We start from the raw sequence: 21,800 nt of genomic DNA on the forward strand, positions 1-21,800 counted from the left end.
GAATCTTTCTAATGCAAAATCAACTTGGCAAGCATATGTTATTAAACAGAATAATTCTTCTAGGCATTCCAGCTTTAAAAGACTAGCAAATAAATAAATCATAACTTGAGGTTTACTTAACATAACCTCCCCTCTCTCCAAGTGATGATTACCTTTCATCTGACCAATTAAACCACATGACTCAGTAGCAATAAATGGAATGAAAACAGATGAATGCAATCTCTCTGTTTATAGGTGTCCTGGGAGAGCATTATTAGATTTTGTTACTAGCTCTGAGAGCACTACTGCACTTGTTGCTGAGGTATCATTTAATTCATTTGTCCATCTCTTAAAATCTGTCTATCTGATGTTGTATTTGTTCACTTTGAAATAATTTGCTTGCTTTTTGTCTTTTTTTTTTAAACTATTATTATTTTTGTTGTCATATGTATTTCATATATATGTATTTCATATGTATTTCATATATATGAAATTCATATGAACATGGTCTATCCTGTGAACATATAGTGCCTAAAATAATAATTTCCCAGGCCTGGCTAGTCTCTTTGGACAATACACAGAATATTAAAATACTTCTTCAGTCTTGTTCTCTATATCATGGCAGGCTAACAAAATTAATTTATCCTATAGGCTCATCTAAAGCCAGGAATTATTAACCCCATTCCATAGGTGAGGAAGTGAGATACAAACATACTTTATTTTCTGGAAGTTATACAAGAAGCTTGCAAGCATTAAATATTGAAACCTGATTATCCGAGTCAGCACCCTCTCCCTGTTCTCTTTCTTATTACTCACATAAATAGCAGGTGTTTTTCAGAATCTTTCTGAGCTGATGGCCTGTATATCTGTAAGTCCTACAGGTATATTATATATAAATCAAAAAAAGTTTTTATTTTATTTTTATTTATGAATTTATTACCTTCTGTGACTCTCCTGTGCTTTGCCAAGGTAGACATCAGATAATATAGTTGTGATTGTTGTGTACAGTATGTTCACCTAACAATAATTTTGTTATTATGATCATAGTTCATCTGAATGACAGGAAAAGATATAACAAGAGGTCAGTATTTTGGAAGCACTTAGGCACTTCTGGAAGGTGGTTGTGGTGGTTATTCTAGGTTAAGTTTATTCTTTGAGACTTTTTTTTTTTTTTTACAAAAACAAGAGAATTATTGGGACTGCATTGGTTGAGGCCATTCGGGTATGGCCTTGTATTATTTTTTTCTACAGGAACAGGAGGGCTCTAACTATTATATAGTAACATTAATGTTGATATAATTTTGTATTATTATTAAAAGCTATAACCATTAATAGTGCAGATTGTTGATCACATACCTTTACTATGACATTATTACGAATATCTTAAAGCAAATAATTTTTCAAGTAGTACCCTCTGTGGCCTGTTAAAATATTCGACTAGTTGAAGGCTTATGTTACTGTGAAGTCCTTTCATGGCATGGGAGTTAAGGAACTAGATGATCTTCAAAGTCCCTTCCAACACAAACCATTCTATGATTCCATATGTATAAGTGATACAGCCACTATGAAATGTTATTACTGGTGATACAGAGAGGATATAATGTTGAGGTATATCCTCAGCCTCTTCTTTACCCCAAGATCTGCAGGTCTGTTTTATAGTATTCAACTGGATCGCCACATTTTGTATTTTCTTTCCCAGTTTTGAAATTCCAAATATGCAATCTACATGATCTTGAATAAAAAGAAATAGTAGAAACTCCTTTGTAAGTCTATCACTATCATCCTTAAATATTAGACCAGCTTCTTCAACTGCAGTTAAGTGTATTACCTTCCCTAAATTTTACTTACCACCCTCAGCAGGAGTCAAATAAATACATAGATTCTCAAATAAAAGTTCAGATTATTGGCTTTAACGCTACTATCAGTTCCATGGCATGGAAATACGCATTAGTAAATCTGATACAAAATTCATTAAAATCAGTCTCTTTGATTCTCCACTCCAGAGGGGAAAAAAAGGAAGAAAAAAGAAACTGAAGGTAGAAAAATACATTTATGCAATTAGCCAGTGTTTAACTTAAATTCAGATTGATCACAGTTGGCCATATACTGCAATTTAGTTCACTTTCAAACACAGGTAAGTAGTCAGAGGAATAGATAAAGCATATACATTGTGTCTTTTACTACATTTTAATTTGACAAATTATGAGTAGTGTGATGTATAGTGTTCATAAAGGTGCCTGAGAATTACAAATGAAAACTATTGTCCAAAAATAATAGTATTAATAAGACAAAATATTTAATGTTAAAACAACGATGACTGCATTGCTGAGAAGTTACATGTGATCTATATACAGTGCTTGGCCTTATATGAGATCTCATGACGGGTCACAGGGGCTATATTGATTCATGTTTAATACTTCAAAGTTATTTTTCTCTTTGCAGCTAAGATATTTCAACATTTCTGTTTCAGCTGTTTAGTTAAAAGTGACTGAAGAGCTTTGAATTTATTCACTCATTACTGAGAGTATAACTGCACCTGGGGCAGGATTCCCAAACAAACGAATTATTTAAAATGTCATGGCTTTTCAAGTTATATTTTTAAATGTAATTTCTGAAATGAACTTTCAATGATGATTCATTAACACTGTACTAATAATTTAAACTGAAACAAGTGCCAGGCTGGCACTGTTATAAATTAGTTTTGTCAAAGTAGTCTATTTGTTGTTGTCTTTCAAATGACCATTTTTCATTTTCAGATCTGGCAGTCTAGTTTAGACTGTTCTGCTGTTGAGTGGAATCTAGTGAGGGAAAGGAAAGGAGAAGAAGAAAATTTGGTATGCATAGTATGCATACATTTGATATATGTAGTAAGCGTGGCATGTATGCATTTATATAGGTTTGCAGTGGAAGAGCATTTTTTAAAATGAAATTTTCATGTTTAAAAATTCAAGTGTTTTATTTTATTTCTTTTTTGTTTGTTTGTTTGTTCTTGTTCGTGGTGGTGCTCCAAATAGATAGTTTGATGTACTTATACTATAAATGTATATTTATGCATATGTCATAGTTATTTATTTCTGCCCTGTTGTTCCACTGTTCCACTAATCAAAAAAAGTGTTAAGGAATTCTTAAGAACATGAGTTAAATTCTGTTTCAGTAAGTCAAAGACTGATCAGTTTCAATGAATTTGAATCAGGCAATATGCAAGCAGTCCACTACATTGGATCAATAAGAATATGAGCCATATACAAGTCATATTCACAAAAGAATACTTATCATGACTCTGTCTGGCCTCATCATTTCTACAAACAAATCTTTTCTTTTTTGGATTTTATTTTAGTGATGAGGATTGATCATTGAATTTTTTTTAAGGCAGTGACACAGCATGTCTCTAAGAGCAGATTTACACCTAAGAGAAGGTCATCTTGGTACAGAAGAATACATTATACATAGTCATAGAAGAATACATATACATAATCATCACAGGAGATTGCTATCAATATAAGGGCACTACCACAAAAAAAAAACCAACAACAACAACAACAAAAAAAAAAACCAGGACTGTGGGTTCTTTGGTAATACAATGTTAGTCTAACCATCTTTTGGAAAACTAGCACAGCAATATTAGTTATTCTAAGGGTACGCTGTTATTAAACTTACCAGAGAAATCAAATATCTGAACCAGACCAGGATCAAAACTACTTTTAATACATCTTTTTCGGCTGCTGCCAGAATTAAGGAATATTTCCTACTTTAATAAGGTTTAAATAGTTTATTATGTATGTTAAAATTTCTTAATTTTTCCAGGAGAAAAAGATTCAATATGTATAATCCGCTCTTAACTATGATGTTACCAGATGATTGCATCTGGACTATGATGCAGATCATAGATGACTTTCTAAAGACATGTAAAGACCACTAATTTTTGTTTTTATTTTTCAATTGAAAATAGTAAATACAAGAAATGCAGCATATAAGGAAAGTAAAGTCCCATTGAAGGACTGGTTTGCCTTTGAAAACACAATACTGTCAGAAAGCAATATTCCTAACAAGTTTAAAATCAAGACACCAACTTCTGAACATTCATGGATTTGCTAAAATAGCATAATTCTATGAGAGCAAAACCCGAATTTTAGAGATAATGGACTTTTAGTTGTTGTTAAAAAAAAAAATCCTTCATAATTTCTAAAAATTTAAAAACGTAAATATTAAAGGAAGAACTTTTTTTTTTTTTTTTTTTTTTTTTAATAAAACTGTGGTATATGTTCAGACCCTCACAGAATATTTGAAACAGACAGGATTTGCCTGAGTGGTGTGATCAGGAGTGGTCCCTTGTGCCTCAGTTTTACAAAAACAGACCAGGAAAGTAGTGCAACTGCATTTGCAAACTAGAGGCACATTTCTTTCACTTATTATACAGAAAGTATTCTTTCTCTGTTTTGGGATTACTCTCTGAACATGTATTTCTGTTGGCTTTTGTAAGCCATTCAGGAATTAGGAATTTATATGTCAAGTACACACAAAGTTTAACGGTAATTGACAGGTCTATTCACAAATTGACACAAATGCTTAAAGACTGTGGCTTAAATATGCTAATTGACATAGGAATATATTGATAATATTACAGATAAAGGCCAACAGTTGCAGGCAGTTTTTACTGGAACTGCTGCTTCGTGCAGTTGGGCTTCTGTAGCAGCCATCATGCTGGCTGCCCTGGAGTCACCCTTTTCCAAACATGTATATGACTACTGGGACAGAGAACTGAGCCACCTCTATCCATAGCTGAAGAAAATACAGGGGCTACCAGACAGCAAAGTAATAATTGTCTCTTATGCTCTTTTTCCTTGTTTTGTGGAATAGCATTTGTTCGGTAAATCCCACATGACTGAACAAAGCTGGTAGCTTGATATTAAATTAGTTAGGAACAGTAGTGATTTCTAACCCAAGGCTGTTAGTCAATATATTGCACACACTTCCTGATGCTGCTTAGTGTTTCTGCATCTTGCTTTCCACAGACACAATATTCTTCAAATTGACATACAGGACAAAGGACAATGTTGCCTGAAGCACAATATTCACTCAACACTGTTGCCCATGGACCAGGAGATGTTGGAGCCACTGCCCTAATAGTTCTTTCCAGGATGGCCAGAGGAGTCCTAGAAAAGAAAATATAAATCTGCACACTCCCAGGAATCCCATGTAAGGGAAGGACTTTGAGATTTTACATATTTTACACACATAAAAAAAGTAAAATGATGCCAAAGATGAATGGTAGTATGTAGTGAATAGGGCAGTATCAAGATAATCATCAAGTTCAGCATACACCAGTTAGGGTAACAGTGTCTGTGATGTCTTACTTATACAGTCCTCTCTTTTCATGGATTTTTGTAAGAAACATCAGATTTACAGCTAAAGGCTCTGTTAAATGTGTACAAACAACTGGTTTTAAATTTAATTAATAAATTTTTAAGAAAAAGTCTTTAAAAGGGTTGTTCAATAATCAGTGTGGCTTTGTTGGTCTATTTTGCTTCTTGCCTCGAGGAACTTACTGCACAGGAGCTGTTTCAAGAATAGGTCAGGATAAACAGGGATAAAGATGCTTTATAAACTGATGCTTTGTACGTATTCGTTATCTTTACCAGTAGGTGGAGCTGCCATGTTAGGTGCTGCATTTTTTTTCATTTCTTCTCTCCCTCCATTCCCCCACCCTTCACCCCCCTCTTCCTAATAAGCTGTTTTCTGATATATGTTGGGTACCATAGAGTGAGACTGAGAACAGGAAGCGGGGGCAGAATCAGAGAGGATTCTGGAAAGGTCTCTGTGTTTTCTTTTCCACTGAGAATACAGAAATTATAATTAATTAGTAAAGCTTTGTGGACGGAAATCTGGACAATTTCAGGAGGAGATATATATTATCATATTATTTTTGGATGCTGGGCTTTGCATTGATTTGTCATTCTCTTTCAATCAGGTAAGCTGGCAAAACATTTAATCGTACCCATAATAAATGTTATCAATATGATCTCCACATTTCGGAATCAGATTGTACTCTCTGGTTTGCTGTTAAGGCAGAGCCAAAGATGGAATGGGGAATTCAAAGCCATTTTGTACTGACTGATTGTGATGATGGTGTGATTTTTTCATTTTAACCTAGTTAAATCTGATATCTGGCCTCTTACTCTTAATGTGATGTTCTGATGCAGTAGTCTTACTTGCAAAATCAGATCTTCTAATAATCAAGGTGCACTATATTAATTCCTAGCATTTTATAGAAATGACCTTGTTACCTAAGAAGAAGAAAAATGTGGTGATATCCAGGCTTAGGAATAGCAGATCTCGTAAGATTCTGAGCATCTCAGATTCTGATGATCCAGGAATAAAATCTATGTGGTTTGTTAATGCCATTTTCAATATTTATGTTATTTGAAGAAATTCCCTTATTGGCTAGTGTTTTTAAGAGATGTATAAAGGAAATATTTCTTTTCTGTGCCTTTTTTTTTTTTTTTCATGGAATACAGGTTGTGTGTCTGTATGTACAGAGAATGGGCTCACAAACTGTTAATTAACCAGAGGTCCACATCAACGATACTGTTCACATTTTGTTTGTAACATCACTGTCTACCTTAATATATGCTTCTTGATAGGAAAATTTGGATAGATCAGCACAAGAATTATTATATTTCTTCATGTTAATCTCCATTTATCTATTGTCTTATTCATTGTTATCAGTAGTAATTATAGCAGCCAGTTATTAAACGTAAAAGAAAAATATCTATTAAAGCTTATTTTGATATATATATTTTTTTCAGTAGTGTTTCCACAGACACACATTCACATCAAAATTATCATATCATATACAAAAATATCATAGTATTAATTTGGAAATAATTTTCAATAGAAAAAAATAGAAATACAAAGATGCCAAAAAACATACAACATAATAATGAGCTCACTGTTTACAAAACATTGTCTCAGTCCACATAAAAGCAGGATTGGGTCTCTGGTGTTACTCAGAACAGCAAGTGAGGCCTATACCTGAAGCAGTGATATGAAAGAATGAAGTTTATGATTTGTATTTTTATGGTGCCAAATCAATGTGTCTGTGACTTCCTTGTGTAACTTCAACATAAATAAGTAATAATAATAATGATGTTTGTTTTAAAGACATACCATGTTTGTGTATTCATAACATTTTTCAAGAAAACAATTTCAAAAGACTTTTTAATTCTAACAAATGAACATTTAATTTTGTTCTCACACATCTCCATTTTGAGAGGAAAGATTGTGTTAAAGACTAGAATGTGAGCTGGTGCAGTAATCTGAAGCTTCACAGCACCTGTTAAACAGATATGTTATTTATTAGGCCTTGGTATTTATAGAAATTATGCTCATGTTGTTAGCTCATGATTTTTTCCCTTTAAAGAAGCTGAAGTTAAGAGCCCACACTGATTTTCTTAGCTGTACTAATTAAACTCAATCTTTTAAAGTTCTGTTTAGATAATAATAGATGATAGCAGAGGTAGAGACTGCCACTTTTTCACTGGAGAATATTAAACAATCCCCCTGTGCCCTCCTAGATTCTGTCAGCATTGTAATTTGGTCATTTCCCTTTATTATCAGGTAATTAGGGTGTTGGGGGTGTCAAGGGAAAGGAGAAGATACAGAAAGTATGCTTTTTTAAGTCAATATGTTGATGTCACATTTTGTATTTTCACCTCTTTCTTCATCAGATAGCACTATATGAGTTAACTTGTACGTCTTGAAGATTAGGCATGATGATAAGTCTGTTCACCCTCAGCAGACAAAGAATTTTAGATGCAAAAAGGATGGTGGGATGTGAGACAGAACTCTGTGACTGACAGTATCCTTTTGCTGCTCACATTCTCAGCCCCATATATACACGTATATATATACCCTATGTATTACATTGCTGGAGTCCCACAACTTTTAATGGATCAGATAACAGCAGATGCTGAGAGAGTTCTCTGCAACAGGCTAGCAAGTTGTGACTTTGTTCCCTAAAATGAAAATCCTGGCCCTTTTAACCATATATTGTTTGTGACATAAGGTGACAAATGAAAAAATTGCTTGAACCCTGCTTAAAGTTAAAGTTAAATGTAAGGGAAACGAATACAAGTTTCTGATATTTGGTACTTTTTTTTGTTAAGATGACCTATTTGTTGACCTCTGAAAATGACTACTGAAAATAAGCTTCAGGAAGTTTCATTTTCTCTGTTTTTTATCAGAAAATTCTAGGTAAAGGTTAGAAACTTAACTTTAAAAAGTGTAATCAGCTCATTTGCCACTCAATGTAACTCTCTAGTCTGTATTTTTTAACCTTATCGTGTCAATCAGTAATATATACTTTTGCCAATTGCAGGGAATATTGTTTTGTCAGTGTAATGTTGAATTCATAAAAACTTTAAAATACCATAATAAAATTGACACTCATTCAGACTGCTTATAGAACAGATGTACACACTGAGACCTGGGGCTTCAGTAAGTCCATCACATGAAATGTCAACCTCCATAAAATCCATCTACATGAAATTGCATTCTCTTAGTGGAAAGATGTTGTTACTCATTACAGCTACCATTCCTGATTAAAAGCTCTGAAGTACATTGCCAATAGCACTCTAATCTCAGTATTGACTGCCCTCCCACAGGATCTAGATATTGGAGCTGATATCTTACATTGAGTTAATCTACTTTCATCATTTTTTCCTTATGGACAACTAGAATCCCTGCTATGCTATTCTGATTATTGCTTGATTTTTTTTATTTATTTCTGATTATTGCTTGATTTTCCTTGTCTTGTAACTAGGTAAAGAGCAGGATAAGAGCAACTCAGGCAGGGACTGCACAACTTCAAAACGTAAATATACAGTAAGAGCACCATATGCTCTTGAATAACCATAATGTGAGTACCATCACTGTGATCCCAGAAAGGAATAACCAAGTTAAATTCTAGGTCACAAAAGTACCTGGTTTCTCCTTTGATCCTTATCCAATACAAAATGATTTCTTTCTGTTACTAAACAAACAAACATTTAAAAACAAAACAAAACACAAAAGCACCAGCCAACCCAACCCCAAACTGTCATTTCAAATTGTTACTAAACTTGAAAGTGGTTACCAGTCTTTGCAAGGTCTTCCTTCAAAAAATGACTGTTCACTTATTCTACCAACTAAGACAGATCAAGGAAAGTGTTTTATAATAATAATAATAATAATAATAATAATAATAATAAAGTTAAAATCAAATTAAAGAACTTAAGCTTTTATGAGGCTCTTTTGCATGTAAAAGCCTTAAGGAAAAAGCTATTTCTGCTCAGATTAATTATTTGTCTAGTCTTCTGAACAAATTCTTTATTGTTACTGATCTTTCCTTACTGAGCAGTTTTACTTAGGCAAATATAAATCATAGTACTACCGTATGTACAGGTCCCTTTTTCACCTTGGAATTGTTTTCCCTGCAACTTCTCTGGACTCCTGACTTGATCTGTCAAGTTGGTGGATGTCATAAATCCTGATCAAAAGATCAAATTTTGAATATGTGTACATTGACTATGTAGTACATATGCAGTGAGTCTGGCAGATATATTAAATAAGATATCTGGAAGATATATCAAATGCATACATGCTGCACTGTTGAACTACCTACTCTGCAAAGCTGACGTCTGTCGCGTGATGTTGCTACTGAATGTGTATAGACCAGTTGAACATAATATGAATAACACATACAGCTGACTCCCTATATAGGCACTGCATCATGAAGATCCTCATATTTCTTTGCAGGATTCCCTGACTGACAATGTGAAGGACACTAGTAAATCTGAAAGGATTTCACAGGTGTCAGTATGGAAAAAGACTTAGAAGAGGATCAGTACTATTGTCTCTGTGATCCCGGTATAACCGCTCAACAAGATCTTTGATGATTTATGCTTGAATTAGACATTGTTTATTAAAAATTTGGTTCTCCTTAAAGGCCAAAGTCTTTGTACAAAAAGGTCTGACCCAAGTTCTGACCAAAAGCAATACAAAAATATTTCAGAAGGAATCCTCCTGAAAGGTTTTCACTAATACCAGTTTAAGTTACCTGCCTCATATTTCCTATATATCAAATTGTGTTAGTTTGTGTTATAACAGGAAGAATGCTAGAATTCTATTAGCTTCTATAAAACTTTGGCCATGATTCTGTAGAGTGTATTACTTAAAACCATAGGCCTCTAATTAGTACAATATTGAGCCGATGTACTTAATTTCAACATTACAAGAAAAGACACCTTTTAAAGAAGTGGTATAACTTGTATCTCATGAGCTTTGCTGCTTTGGAGTTCTTATATGTATGTAGTGACTAGGTCAAAATTGTATTTCCATAATCCATTCAGAAAACATTCCAAACTTAGGGCTTAGTTAAGTTCTATTAGGCAGTTCCATACTGATGGAAATTGAAGAAACCCATGCACAATTTTTCATTGGCTGTTTTAAACCACAGGTATAAAGCACTCTATTTTCATGTTGCCTTTCTGTGCTTTCTCGTCCTTGTGTAGCAACGACCACGTTCAGCTGAGAATTCTGTATATGCCTCTCAGTCAGAAGTTCCATTTTTTTCCTTTCAGTTCCCTAGACAACTGTCAAAGTCTAAATACAATCCATTAATCTTGTGCTGTACAAGTTTTATTCTTTCATATTTTGTATTGATTAGTTTCTGGGGCTTACTAATGCTAGGAAAATAAGTGTTCCAACTGCATGGTTCTTAGTGATTTAGTTAATTTTCCAAGTTTAGATTGATATTTCTTCTGAGGTTCACGAGCAATGTTTTGTGTTGCAAATGCACTTTCATAAGTTTCTCTAGAAAATTTTAGTAAAGACTATTACAAACAGAGCTTTTTTTTTTTTTTTTTTTTTTTAGAAAGCAAAAGTGATTGTGATGTATTTAGATATTGCTAATTGAGGTTTTATTGTGAATTCTTTAAAACTGCAACAGTGGATTGTGGTGAATGTTGAAGTGCTTCACTTCTCAGCATATTTCAATTTTAATTTTAGTACAAAAAAGATTGGGAATTAGTTGGATATAGGGTATGGGGAACAGGCAACAAATTATTCTGAATCAGGACCATTAGTTTTGTGGATAACTGTTTCTTGTCAATCTAAAATTGGGTTAACTTTTTTTTTTAATCACTTAATGCTTCAAATATTCATATAGTTACCAAGGATTTTTACTCATTGTCTTGCATTTGTCACTAACTAGATTTCACTTAGCAGAAACCATCATTGGCAGATTGTCCTAAAATAATCTTGATAGGAGTGTCTAATTTTGAATAACCCCATTTATCTTCTAAATTACATTTCAGAGGAATCAACACATTTTGCCACAGGACAATATGACAACAATATGCAACTATCTTTTCCAGCTCATCATTACATTGAAAGGGAGCTGAAGTGCATGAGCATATAGTTTGAAATATTTTTTTTTAATATTATATCTCACAATTTGAAGGATATTCCAACCAGTCTTAAAAGAAATGCTGATGCCATATAGGCAGAAGAGTTCAGGAAATAGTCCCACAGCTAGGAAAGAATATATGTAGAGTTTGTCCATCACCAGTCACCTCTGATTATGCCTGAGATTTTACCTGTGATTCATTCTTGGATGTTGAAGCAGGATAATCTGCTCCAAATAAAAACAATTTTGGTCAACATCATATCAACCAAAATAATTCTCTATAGCCACCTACAGCTACAGTAAAAATGTATAATTTAGATCTGCATATGCAAGTTTATAGCCTTGTGTTGAGATCCAAAGACGTTAGATTAAAATGCTACAAAATGCTAAAGCAAAATATTAAGAAAGCATAGTAATTTTTTTCAGTGCATTACAAATACCTGCCTTATGCAGAAGATGCTTACAACTATATGAGATGATATATGAATTGATATTTTGTAATGAAATTACTCTGACATGGCCTAGGCCTATTAGAAATTCAGGACAAAGGGCTCAGAGTTCTGCCAGCCTCATTTCTTCAATTTTTGCTGTGACTACCAGCAATGCTACCACTGTGACATAGAGTATCAGTAGGTACAAAGCTGTATTTCTCATCCACTGGACATACAGCCAATACAAACATATGTGAAATATAATAAATAGGGAGATGAAGGCTAGACCATGGAGTTACATGTGAAAAACTGTTCTCTATGACTGCCTTTTGCTCTAATTGAAAATAAGGATTTATTGAAATTACCTGCATTTCTAGTGTTATTAAAATTGTTCATGTTTAATATGAATGCCTCCACTTTTTGCACACTAGCAAATATTTTAACAACTGACTAGAAGTTAAGCTCCTGCTTTTGAAAATTAGTGTCATATACTTAGCATTAGTGATTATTCTTTCGTTTGGAAGCTACAGTATCTCCTTCATGTTATTTTAAAGCCTGCAAGCAACAGCACTTAACCTTTTTAGTTGTTGTTATTTGCCCTGTATCTGACCATGAGATTAGATTTCAGCACAATGCTACTTCAGAGGCAGAATCTAGATGCACCCAATAGGCAAGGGGATGGGGAATTCCGCTATGTACCTCCAGGGAAAGCTGCATTCAGTAGAAAATTTGCATTGGTGGATAAGTATCATTGGTGGCAATCTCAGAGTCAAGATCCCCTGAGGGTAGTAGTGGAGATACAGCTTTCAGATGTCTTCAGTGGAGCCTCTTCAGTAGTGACTCACCACAGCAAGATGTGCTGAATCAGTGCCTTACTCAAAATGACCAGGGCACTAAAGAGTTTGCTGTGAGCAATCTTCTGAATGACTTTTATGTTATATTGTTAAACAAACAGAAGCTACAATTGTGGTACCACTTACATCTTTTGGAAAATGTCATTCTAGATTAATAGTAACTAGTACTAGGCAAATTCTAGATTAGTATTTTGAACATATTTTCTGTAGGAGTTCTTGGAGATCTGTCTTTGCAAGAGAAGCAGTGGTCTAGTAGAAAGCTTTCACTTTCTGTTTTCCCAAGTTCTGTGTTCTCTTTGAGCAGATCTGTGTCTACACAAATTTTCTTTATCTAAAGACTTTACAATGGCTGCTCATTCTCACTGTATTTGGAGAAAAGTAATATATGGTCTGCTTTGGCAGATGCAAAGACCTAAAGGAGAGGGATGTCTTCTTTCTTTTCTTCTCTAGGAATAAGAAACAAAATAATGACAACAGAAAAAAAGTAAGGAAAGAGCCAAAAATAAATATAGTTCAAATGAGAATAAATGTCTCAAAGACATCTCATCTCAATCTCAATGGCTGAAGACCAAAGTTTGCAAGATGTAAGTAGACTATTTAAATTTAATGAACTATATACTCAGATTATTAAAGCTTTAAAGCCTGAGAAAACCACAGCTAACCTGTGGTCAGCACTTGTAATGACGCAATCTGAAGACTGAAGAATCTGGAGATGAAACTGTCCTTTGTATTTCTTGGGGTGGAAGAAAAATTTTGTTGCGCACACACACACACACACACAACACTTATACAAACACTCTCTAAGATAAATAGCTTGCAGGACTATCCACGTTTTCCTCCAGATTTAGATTGAATGTACTTTTTATTCCTGGTTAAAGACAGTAAATCCAGTGGGGAGTAATGATAATCTTTGCAGTTTCCTGAGCAACAGATAAGAACTGTGCCTGTAAGTTTGGGCACAGTTATCATGTATCTACCAAAGAAAGCACTAATTGTTATAAGCGAGAAATCATATAGTAATCTCAAAATATATTTTTTTTCCCTTTCGGTTTAAACATGTAAAAGAATAAATGGAATTTTAAAAATTCACACCACTTAAAGGATATTTTGAAGTGTATTTTAGGCCTGTGTTAAGTTTTGTACATTAGTCCATGTTCTATGCTGCTTTTCCCACGTATCTTTGTTCTTAGGTTGAAAGAAATTTGTATATATATAATGCAACATATAAACTTATTTTCATCTACTGCAGCTCATTTTGAGAAGCTCTGGACACAAGAATAAAGAATAATAGAGCCCTGAAGAAACTTCAGTCTTGAAGAAGCTTCAGCTTCTGAGGAGGAACTTTTTAAAAAAAAAATCTATTTTCTGCTAGAAATGCAGCTTTTATGTTTTCATGATAGCAGAAGATCCAGTTGCTAAATTCTGACCTGGAATTTCTTAGAAAAATAAAGGTAAGACTATGCTTACTTCTCAGCCAGACATTGTGTTTCTCTTCATATGATGCCCATTTAATATGGCGCTTTATATCTTCTCTAAAATATCAGCTGGAAAATGAATTGAACTTCTTTAATAATGTCTACCTGTAGAAATTTGTGTGTTATGTTTACTGTAGTTATTTCCATTAGAAATTAAGGATTTTTAACATTGGAAATTATTTGCAAAAAAGTAAGTATGGTATTCCAGTTAGGCTGATGGGTTAAGAAAGAGACCCCTCCTCTTCCTCTTAAGTTGAATAAGGTTATTTGTCCTTCAGATTTCTTCTCAAATACTTTAGGCACGTGATCTCTTTTCACACCTTCTCAGGCGCAACTTATAGTGTTAAAGAAAATATAAGGCAGGCCTACATTTAAAAAATTCCTGGAGGTTTTGGCCCATTTTTATAAATAAATAGGTCAAAACATTTATTTTTGGGGTTCTACAACTTACAGGTACATATCTGTGGAATCCATGTTCATTTCTCTACAAAACCTACTTATTTTTGTTTACTCCAGCTTACCAGATACGGCATACATTGGCATGGATGTAAGAATCATAAGTTACTATTTGCAGTCCTAGGTAGGAGGAAACAAGATAGATGAACAAAGGAATTCAAAAGTGACTGTTGCAGTGAGGCAGAAGGCAGAAAGAAAAGAGATGAGTGTGTGACACCAGTGGGCACAAAGAAAATAAGAATAACCATAATGATGTCTCCTGCTGAGAGAGCAGTGTCCAAAGATATCCCAAAGAGCAGCTTCTGAATTTTTCAGATAGGTCTGAGGTTGCTTTCCAGTCTCTGATCAAATCAGTTTTGAGCGTTTGCCCATCTGCCAAATCTTTTGTTGTTCAGACTGAACTTCATAAATTGTATTCTGCCCAGAATTCCACTCTTTTTTTTTGAGGTTGGGATTCTTCAAATGTAGTTAACATGCTTTCACATCTTCTGTAAGACCACATTATTCGTTAGCATCTCCTTTATTTACTGTTCTTTAGTAAGATTTCAGTCAATGTGACCAACCAATCCACATTCAGCCAATTACCACTACCCTGTTGTAAATAATTTTCAAAGTAAGGTTTTATTATACAAATATTATTTCTGCTATATTCCTTTATTAGTTGATTTTGTATTCTCATAAAAAGTATTTTTTGTATCCCATTATTTATTACCACTATTAATTTTCTTAATAAATACTTGATGGTGACTTCATTATTTTTATTTTTATAGTTGTGAAACACTAATGCCTACAGGCTACTGAGGCTGACTGTACAAATCCATACAAAAATTATAGTCATTGCTACAGGTAAATTATAGTCTAAGGAAAATGACAAAATAGATGGGTGATAAAAGTTGGGAAGAATGGAAGAAGGGAAAACAAATCCTACATGTAGTCAGTTAGGAACTACAAACACAAATTATTGTAGTTTAAATCAGTAGATTACCATTTAAAGAAGAGGCAGGTTGAGAGCAGGTACTAAATGCTGGAGGCTGTTTTCGGCTTTCGGGAAGTCACTCCTTACCTTGAAAATACCTGCTTCTGTCGAACCAACATTCACGGATTCCTGGGGCTCCTTGTCTTAGGATCCACAGGTAGTTTTGTGTGGATGTCTTTTTACATATCTGAATTAACTCTGAATTGCATTGCATGAATGCATTGCACTTTGAATTATAGCAGTAACATTTTGGGTGTGTTTTTTTTTTGTTTGTTTGTTTTTTGGTGGTGGTGGTGGTGTGTGGTTTTTTTTTGTTTGTTTTGTTATGTTTTGAGAGAGAGAGAGAGATCTATTTCTTACTCAAATATTTTTAAAACAGTACTTCAAAATGGTAAAAAATAGTTCAAAGATGCCAGGAAAAAACAAGGTAAATGTTAATTACGGAAAGCTGATAATCTATAACTGTAAAAAAAATACTTTGAAGCTTTTCATCAGATAAGGGGATAGGTTTTTCTCTGTGAAATTATCCTCTGTGTACAGATGTCATGAGGAATTTCAGTAAGAGTATTTCTTACTACATAATCTTTGCACCAAACTAATATTTACCTATCCCTTTGTCTTTTGTTTTTATGGTAAATTGCATGCAATTATTACCCAATTTGGAATTTGATTGGAACATAATAACTGAAAGATAACTTATCTTCACTTCCTGAAAAGTAATGCCTGAATTTTGCAAAACAACTTTCCAAATAGTAAGAGAGGGAGTTATTATGACTCATTCCTTTAGACTCTGCCTGCATATAGTCCCCCTGTACTCCATTACTTGTTAGGACAGCAGTACTTAGAGTTGAGGTAATTTTCTGATGACATCAGCATACTTCTACACCTTTAAAGCAGCAGAAAATAATCTCTAGCTGATGCTGAAGTGATGCCACTCACCCTGTTGTTTATGTTTCTTCTACAGTGGGAGCCCCATCTTTTTTATTTGGACTAATGTTTTTACTGGCCTAATGCGAGACAACTAGTCTTATGAATGCTTGTGATTTAGAGCAAATTTTTTTAACGCATGTTTTAGCATCTGAGAGGCTACTGTTCTGCTTGACACATAGGAAGATATTGTTCCTAAATTACAGCCTCTCGAATTAAAGATTAGAATAAGAAAATTATGATATACAGCCATTTTACAGATTCCATTCACTAGTCTTGCACTTATGCATATGTATATATGTTTGTGTGCTAGTGTTTCAATTTTAATGGAATGAAAGTCTCATAGTCAGCTTTTCCAAGGTTAAAAAAAAAAAAGGCAGGAAAATAATTCTAATGCCAGTGTTCTAAATGAAAAAAGCAGCCCAAAAGACATTGCAAGATTTTCTATTTTTACACTTGAGAAATTTTGAAGAGCGTATGTGGATTGTTTCATGCAAAATGCAAATAACCTGTTAGATAACCTAGTGATTTTAATAAATAATCATACTATCCACCTAATTCTTACAGTGACACTTTCAATTTTACCACTTGCCTGATTTAAGACATCATAAATATATGGCCTTAAGGCCACTTCCTTTGCCTTTTTCAGAGACACAAAAATTAATTTGACATCGTTAGCAGAGATATTTCACTTACTTTCTAAGTCATTTTCTGTGTAAATGGTGAGAAGATAATTATATTCAAAAATAAAATTTAACAAGTTATCCATGGGCATAATATAATTAACTGAAAAATGCATAAAATTATGAAAGTCTGTGGGTAACTTGTCTTACTTAGTCTTTGTAGTTAAAGGAAGGCACTGAAGGAAAACTAGAAAGGGATTTGTGGAATGAAATGTTCAGACACAATTAAATGGATTTATTTGACATAAGGGTGTTTTTAATAATAACCTGGAGCTCATTTTTTTTATACCAAATCTATTGAATCATAGGCTTGTACATATACAGGATCTAGGCCCAACTTGTATTTCAAATACTTGAAATTCATTTTGCTGAGCAGTGCCAGGTACTGAGGGGCCCTGAGAGAGCTGAGGTTTCAGTGCAGTGTTGTATTAACTTTCTAAACTGCTCAGATCTTACACGTATTTTTGTGACTATTCCTTAAAGATACCTTTTTAATGAAAGCTATTCTGAAATGATTAGCTAGGCAGAAATCTTTCCTTGTCTGAATTCTGGCCAGTATCATTCCTGTCTTGGCAGTTTAGTCACAGGATATAAGCAATTACAGAATCACTGAAGGAAGAAGAGAGAATCTGTCAACGGTTTGTAGCTCAAGGACTGCTAAGAGCTTGCTCAGGGCTCCATGCAGGGAACAGAATTACTTTTGTTTCATTGTTTTGTTAAACTATGTCATGTACAGAAACAGTAATCAAATACATATTTGTGTATTCTACTAAGCAATGTTATCTAAATCAGATATTTGGCATAAATATTGGGCATATTTAGTAGAGGAAGAAACTTCTTGTGTAATAGAAGCAGCCAGGAGAGATGTCAGTAGTACAGATGTCCACACTAGTCAGTAATAGTGGCAGGACTCAAATAATGTTTCCACCTTGTCAAGAAAACTATTTAAAGCATGTTTTATAATAGTCTGACAAATACGGTGAAACCCCAAGTCCGCCAATATTACTTTCCCCAGTCATGTGTTGACCACTTTGTGGACATCTGGCAATACAGATACATGCATTTCTAGTGAAGTCACTCAAAAAGGAAATCATTATTTCCTAAGATCATTACTATAGCACTTCGTTGGAGATTGTGTGTCTGTTTGCAATTTGTACAAACTGCTCCAGACAGGCAAGGAACTTCAGGCAGAAGATTACTGAATGAATGCAAATGAATACAATATTACATCTCAAATCCAGACACGGCAACTCCAGCACATAGGTGTTGTGGTAATGAGGTAATGAGGTTCATGAGGTAATGTAGGGAAGGTTGAATGGTTTTGTGTACAGAAAACACAATTAAAACAATTCATTTCAGGCACTGAAACTCACTAACTCTAGAAAAACAATAGTTTTCATAATTTTTAAAATATATTAAAAAGATTAGTTTTATATATTATTTATATGCCTCATACTCTTGCAAAGTAGACACCAAATAAGGCTATCATGTCCTGCTTGGTGGCACTGCTTCTTAGCTCCTTAACCAGATCTGCCTTCTGCCATTCCTCCCTCCATCCATTCTAACCTCACCATTGTGCTGTGTGCTGCATCAGTTTGAGCAACAGGTCCCACTGCAGAATGACTTGGAAGAATGTTACTTTCAGCTGATGTGCTGCATGGCTTATGCACATGCATAAGGAAACCTGTGTTACAGTAGAGAGTTTGGTGAAGATAGAAGGAAAAAGCAGCAGAAACTACATCAGCTGGCACCGGCACTGAAGTCATTCATAGGGAACCACGATCTTAGATTTCCAGTTAGTTTTAGTCTGAAATAATATTATGATCCTTGCCTCACAAGAAATCAGGACAACATTAATTTCCCACATGGCCTTGATTGCACATCTTCTTTCATTTTACCTAAAAGACTTGAGGTTTTGATTCACATCTCACAGACAATCACAGTAAGTGGAGCCTAACCTGCTTTGGTATCTAAAATTAACTTTCAGCACAATAAACTACCAGTAAGAACAAATTATGTTTGTTCCTCGCATAATTCAGGTGCTGGAATTTAAACAACAGTAACCATACAAAAACTTCGCTTTGGTTTAATTAAATTATTTAAGTTTGTAAAGTTAGATTACTGATACTTGAAAAAAATATGAGAAGATAAATTTAACTAGAAAAATACCAGTTCATAAATCTTATATTTCTACTTCATAGTATACTTTATAGTATATACTTCATAGTATACTATATTATATGAAGTATAAAATATACTTCATACAATATACTATATTACTATATATATACAAGTATATACTTCATATAGTATAGCACTCTGTATGTATATACATATACACATACTATAGTATATACATGTAGTGTACTATACTACACTATATGAAGTATATACTTCATAGTATAATGAATATATGAATATAATACTAATAAGCTAATGCTAATAAACTAAAAATAGTAATAATTAAACTAAACTAATAATAATAAATAATAAACTATAATACTAAGGACATACACAAAGCAGGGTTAGCGGATAGAAACAGTGTCTTTTTATAGACCAACAGGAGAAAGCTGAAAAATAAATTATAAAATATCTAAAACTGAGCAGTTGCTTTTAACTGTTATTCAGCCTTGAAAGATGCTGCTTCTGTTTCAGGCCTGGAAAAGGTTTCTGTGCAAGTGTGCTTCTTTTTTTTTGTTTGTTTGTTTGTTTGTACAATCCAGTTTTCCTAAATTATCTGCATTTTCCTTTGTAGGTCATTCTTATGCAAGAAGCTAAAAGTAATTAAATTTGCAGGATGAAAACATGGCACAGGCACTGCTGGTACCACCAGGACCTGAAAGCTTCCGATATTTTACTAGAGATTCTCTCGCAGCTATTGAAAAGCGTTCTGCAGAAGAAAAAGCTAAAAAGCCCAAGCAAGAACATACAGATGATGATGATGAAAACGGTCCAAAACCAAACAGTGACTTGGAGGCAGGAAAGACACTGCCATTTATTTATGGTGACATACCTCCAGGAATGGTATCTGAACCTTTGGAAGACCTGGACCCTTACTATATCAATAAAAAAGTGAGTGAATATTATTTTGCACAAAATAGAATATCATTTTCTGCAGTAGGGAGATTATGTTTTATCACAAAATATGATGGCTAGAGCCATCCTGCCATAATACATAGAAATATCCTTTCATCTAACCAAACTGATTTATGCTCTTCTATATTGTGACTTCAGCATCTGTTATTTGTTATTTACCACAGTGTAAGGAAGATATAACTTCCTTCAACTTGCCTGAGAACATGGCTGAATTTTCCTGATTTCAATGTAGCTGTAGTACTGGATATGACAAACAAAATGTTTCAAGCATGATTTTGCATTGGAAATGGTTGTGTATAACCAGGTAGCATCCATCCAAGTTAGTGAAATAAATGACTGTAGCCATGTTCCTTGCTTCTGTTACAGCTATATAACATATACTAACATAAATATACATATATGTAGCACAGAGACTTTTTAAATCTTTGGTCTAATAGAAGAGTTTCATAGAAATTCTTACCTAGAATATAACTTTGTATACTAAGCCCTTATTTTGTCTAGTTGCAAAACAGCTCTGGAATAAAGTTGCGTAAGTAAGTCGAGGAATAAAGTTTTCTAAAAAAGTCTACCAATATAATATCAGAAAGCATGAGTACTGCAGTGTTATTTCTGATCTCCAGTGATCAGAAAAAGTAGTCAAAACTGGAAAAACTCAGAGTAGTGAAGACTTCTTAGTCTGCTGCAAGTAGTTAGTAAACTGCAGAATCTTTTGTCACAGGTGATGCCAGTATTTATGTTACATACCAGTCTGATATGCTTGCCAGAAAACAAATGGACATTTTAAATGATGAACTAGAATTAGTCATCACTCCTCCAGTTTCTAGCAGAAATTACTCTTAATCATCAACATGTCAATGCAGACAAAATCATACATGAATTGGAGTCTGTCTTCAGGCTCTGCTGCAGCAGGGCCCTTGGGACAGGCAGTATCTGTTGACTTTTTCTAACTGGGTGAAAGGGTGTAGAGCAGAGAGAAATGCCAATGACTATGAGGGCACTCTGCCACACATGATGCTATTGTGTGAACAGGCACTGGCAATGCTCCTTTGCCTGTTTTCTTTCGTGGCAGAGTGACGTTTGCTTTTGCTTGCAGAGCATGGAGACCAGATAGGCAGCAAAGGCCATGCAAAGGACAGCATTTTTCTGATCAATGGCAAATTTTTGCAGAGAATAGAAACCAACATGGAAACCAGTGATACCCTACAGCTCTGCTGAGAGCATAACAAAGACTCTATTATGGTAACACAAAGCAGAGCCATTACCACTGACAAAGAGCAAAAGGAATAAAGAATAGTCATGTCCTGGAGAAATTTCAAAGAGTACCAAAGATGCAACTAAATCTCAAATATACTTGGAATAAAAATGAAAACGCTTGGGCGATGACCACCAACAAGAACATAATGAAAGTGAACACTCACTCTATGCTTATCAGGTCAAATTTTAAAAGATAATAATTACATTTGGTGCTCACAGATAG

At 34.1% G+C, this 21,800-nt stretch overlaps 2 protein-coding genes across 4 annotated transcripts in view; one reads left to right on the forward strand and one right to left on the reverse strand.

Annotated features, from left to right (window-relative positions):
- The window catches only part of LOC106029947 (sodium channel protein type 2 subunit alpha), a 195,411-nt gene that overhangs the window by 82,000 nt on the left and 91,611 nt on the right, over positions 1–21,800 (reverse strand). The gene's annotated exons all lie outside the window — the stretch shown is intronic.
- LOC106029826 (sodium channel protein type 2 subunit alpha) overlaps positions 5,715–21,800 on the forward strand; it is a 71,874-nt gene continuing 55,788 nt past the window's right edge. For both annotated transcript variants that reach the window (XM_066999726.1, XM_066999727.1), the window contains exons 1-4: positions 5,715–5,947; positions 13,161–13,294; positions 13,960–14,161; positions 19,983–20,299. In XM_066999726.1, the coding sequence (XP_066855827.1) occupies positions 20,033–20,299 (267 nt within the window). In that variant the 5' untranslated portion in view covers positions 5,715–5,947; positions 13,161–13,294; positions 13,960–14,161; positions 19,983–20,032. The remainder of the gene's footprint in view (positions 5,948–13,160; positions 13,295–13,959; positions 14,162–19,982; positions 20,300–21,800) is intronic.

The sequence above is a fragment of the Anser cygnoides genome, chromosome 6 (genome assembly GCF_040182565.1).
Source record: "Anser cygnoides isolate HZ-2024a breed goose chromosome 6, Taihu_goose_T2T_genome, whole genome shotgun sequence".
In the NCBI taxonomy this organism is placed as follows: Eukaryota; Metazoa; Chordata; class Aves; order Anseriformes; family Anatidae; genus Anser; species Anser cygnoides.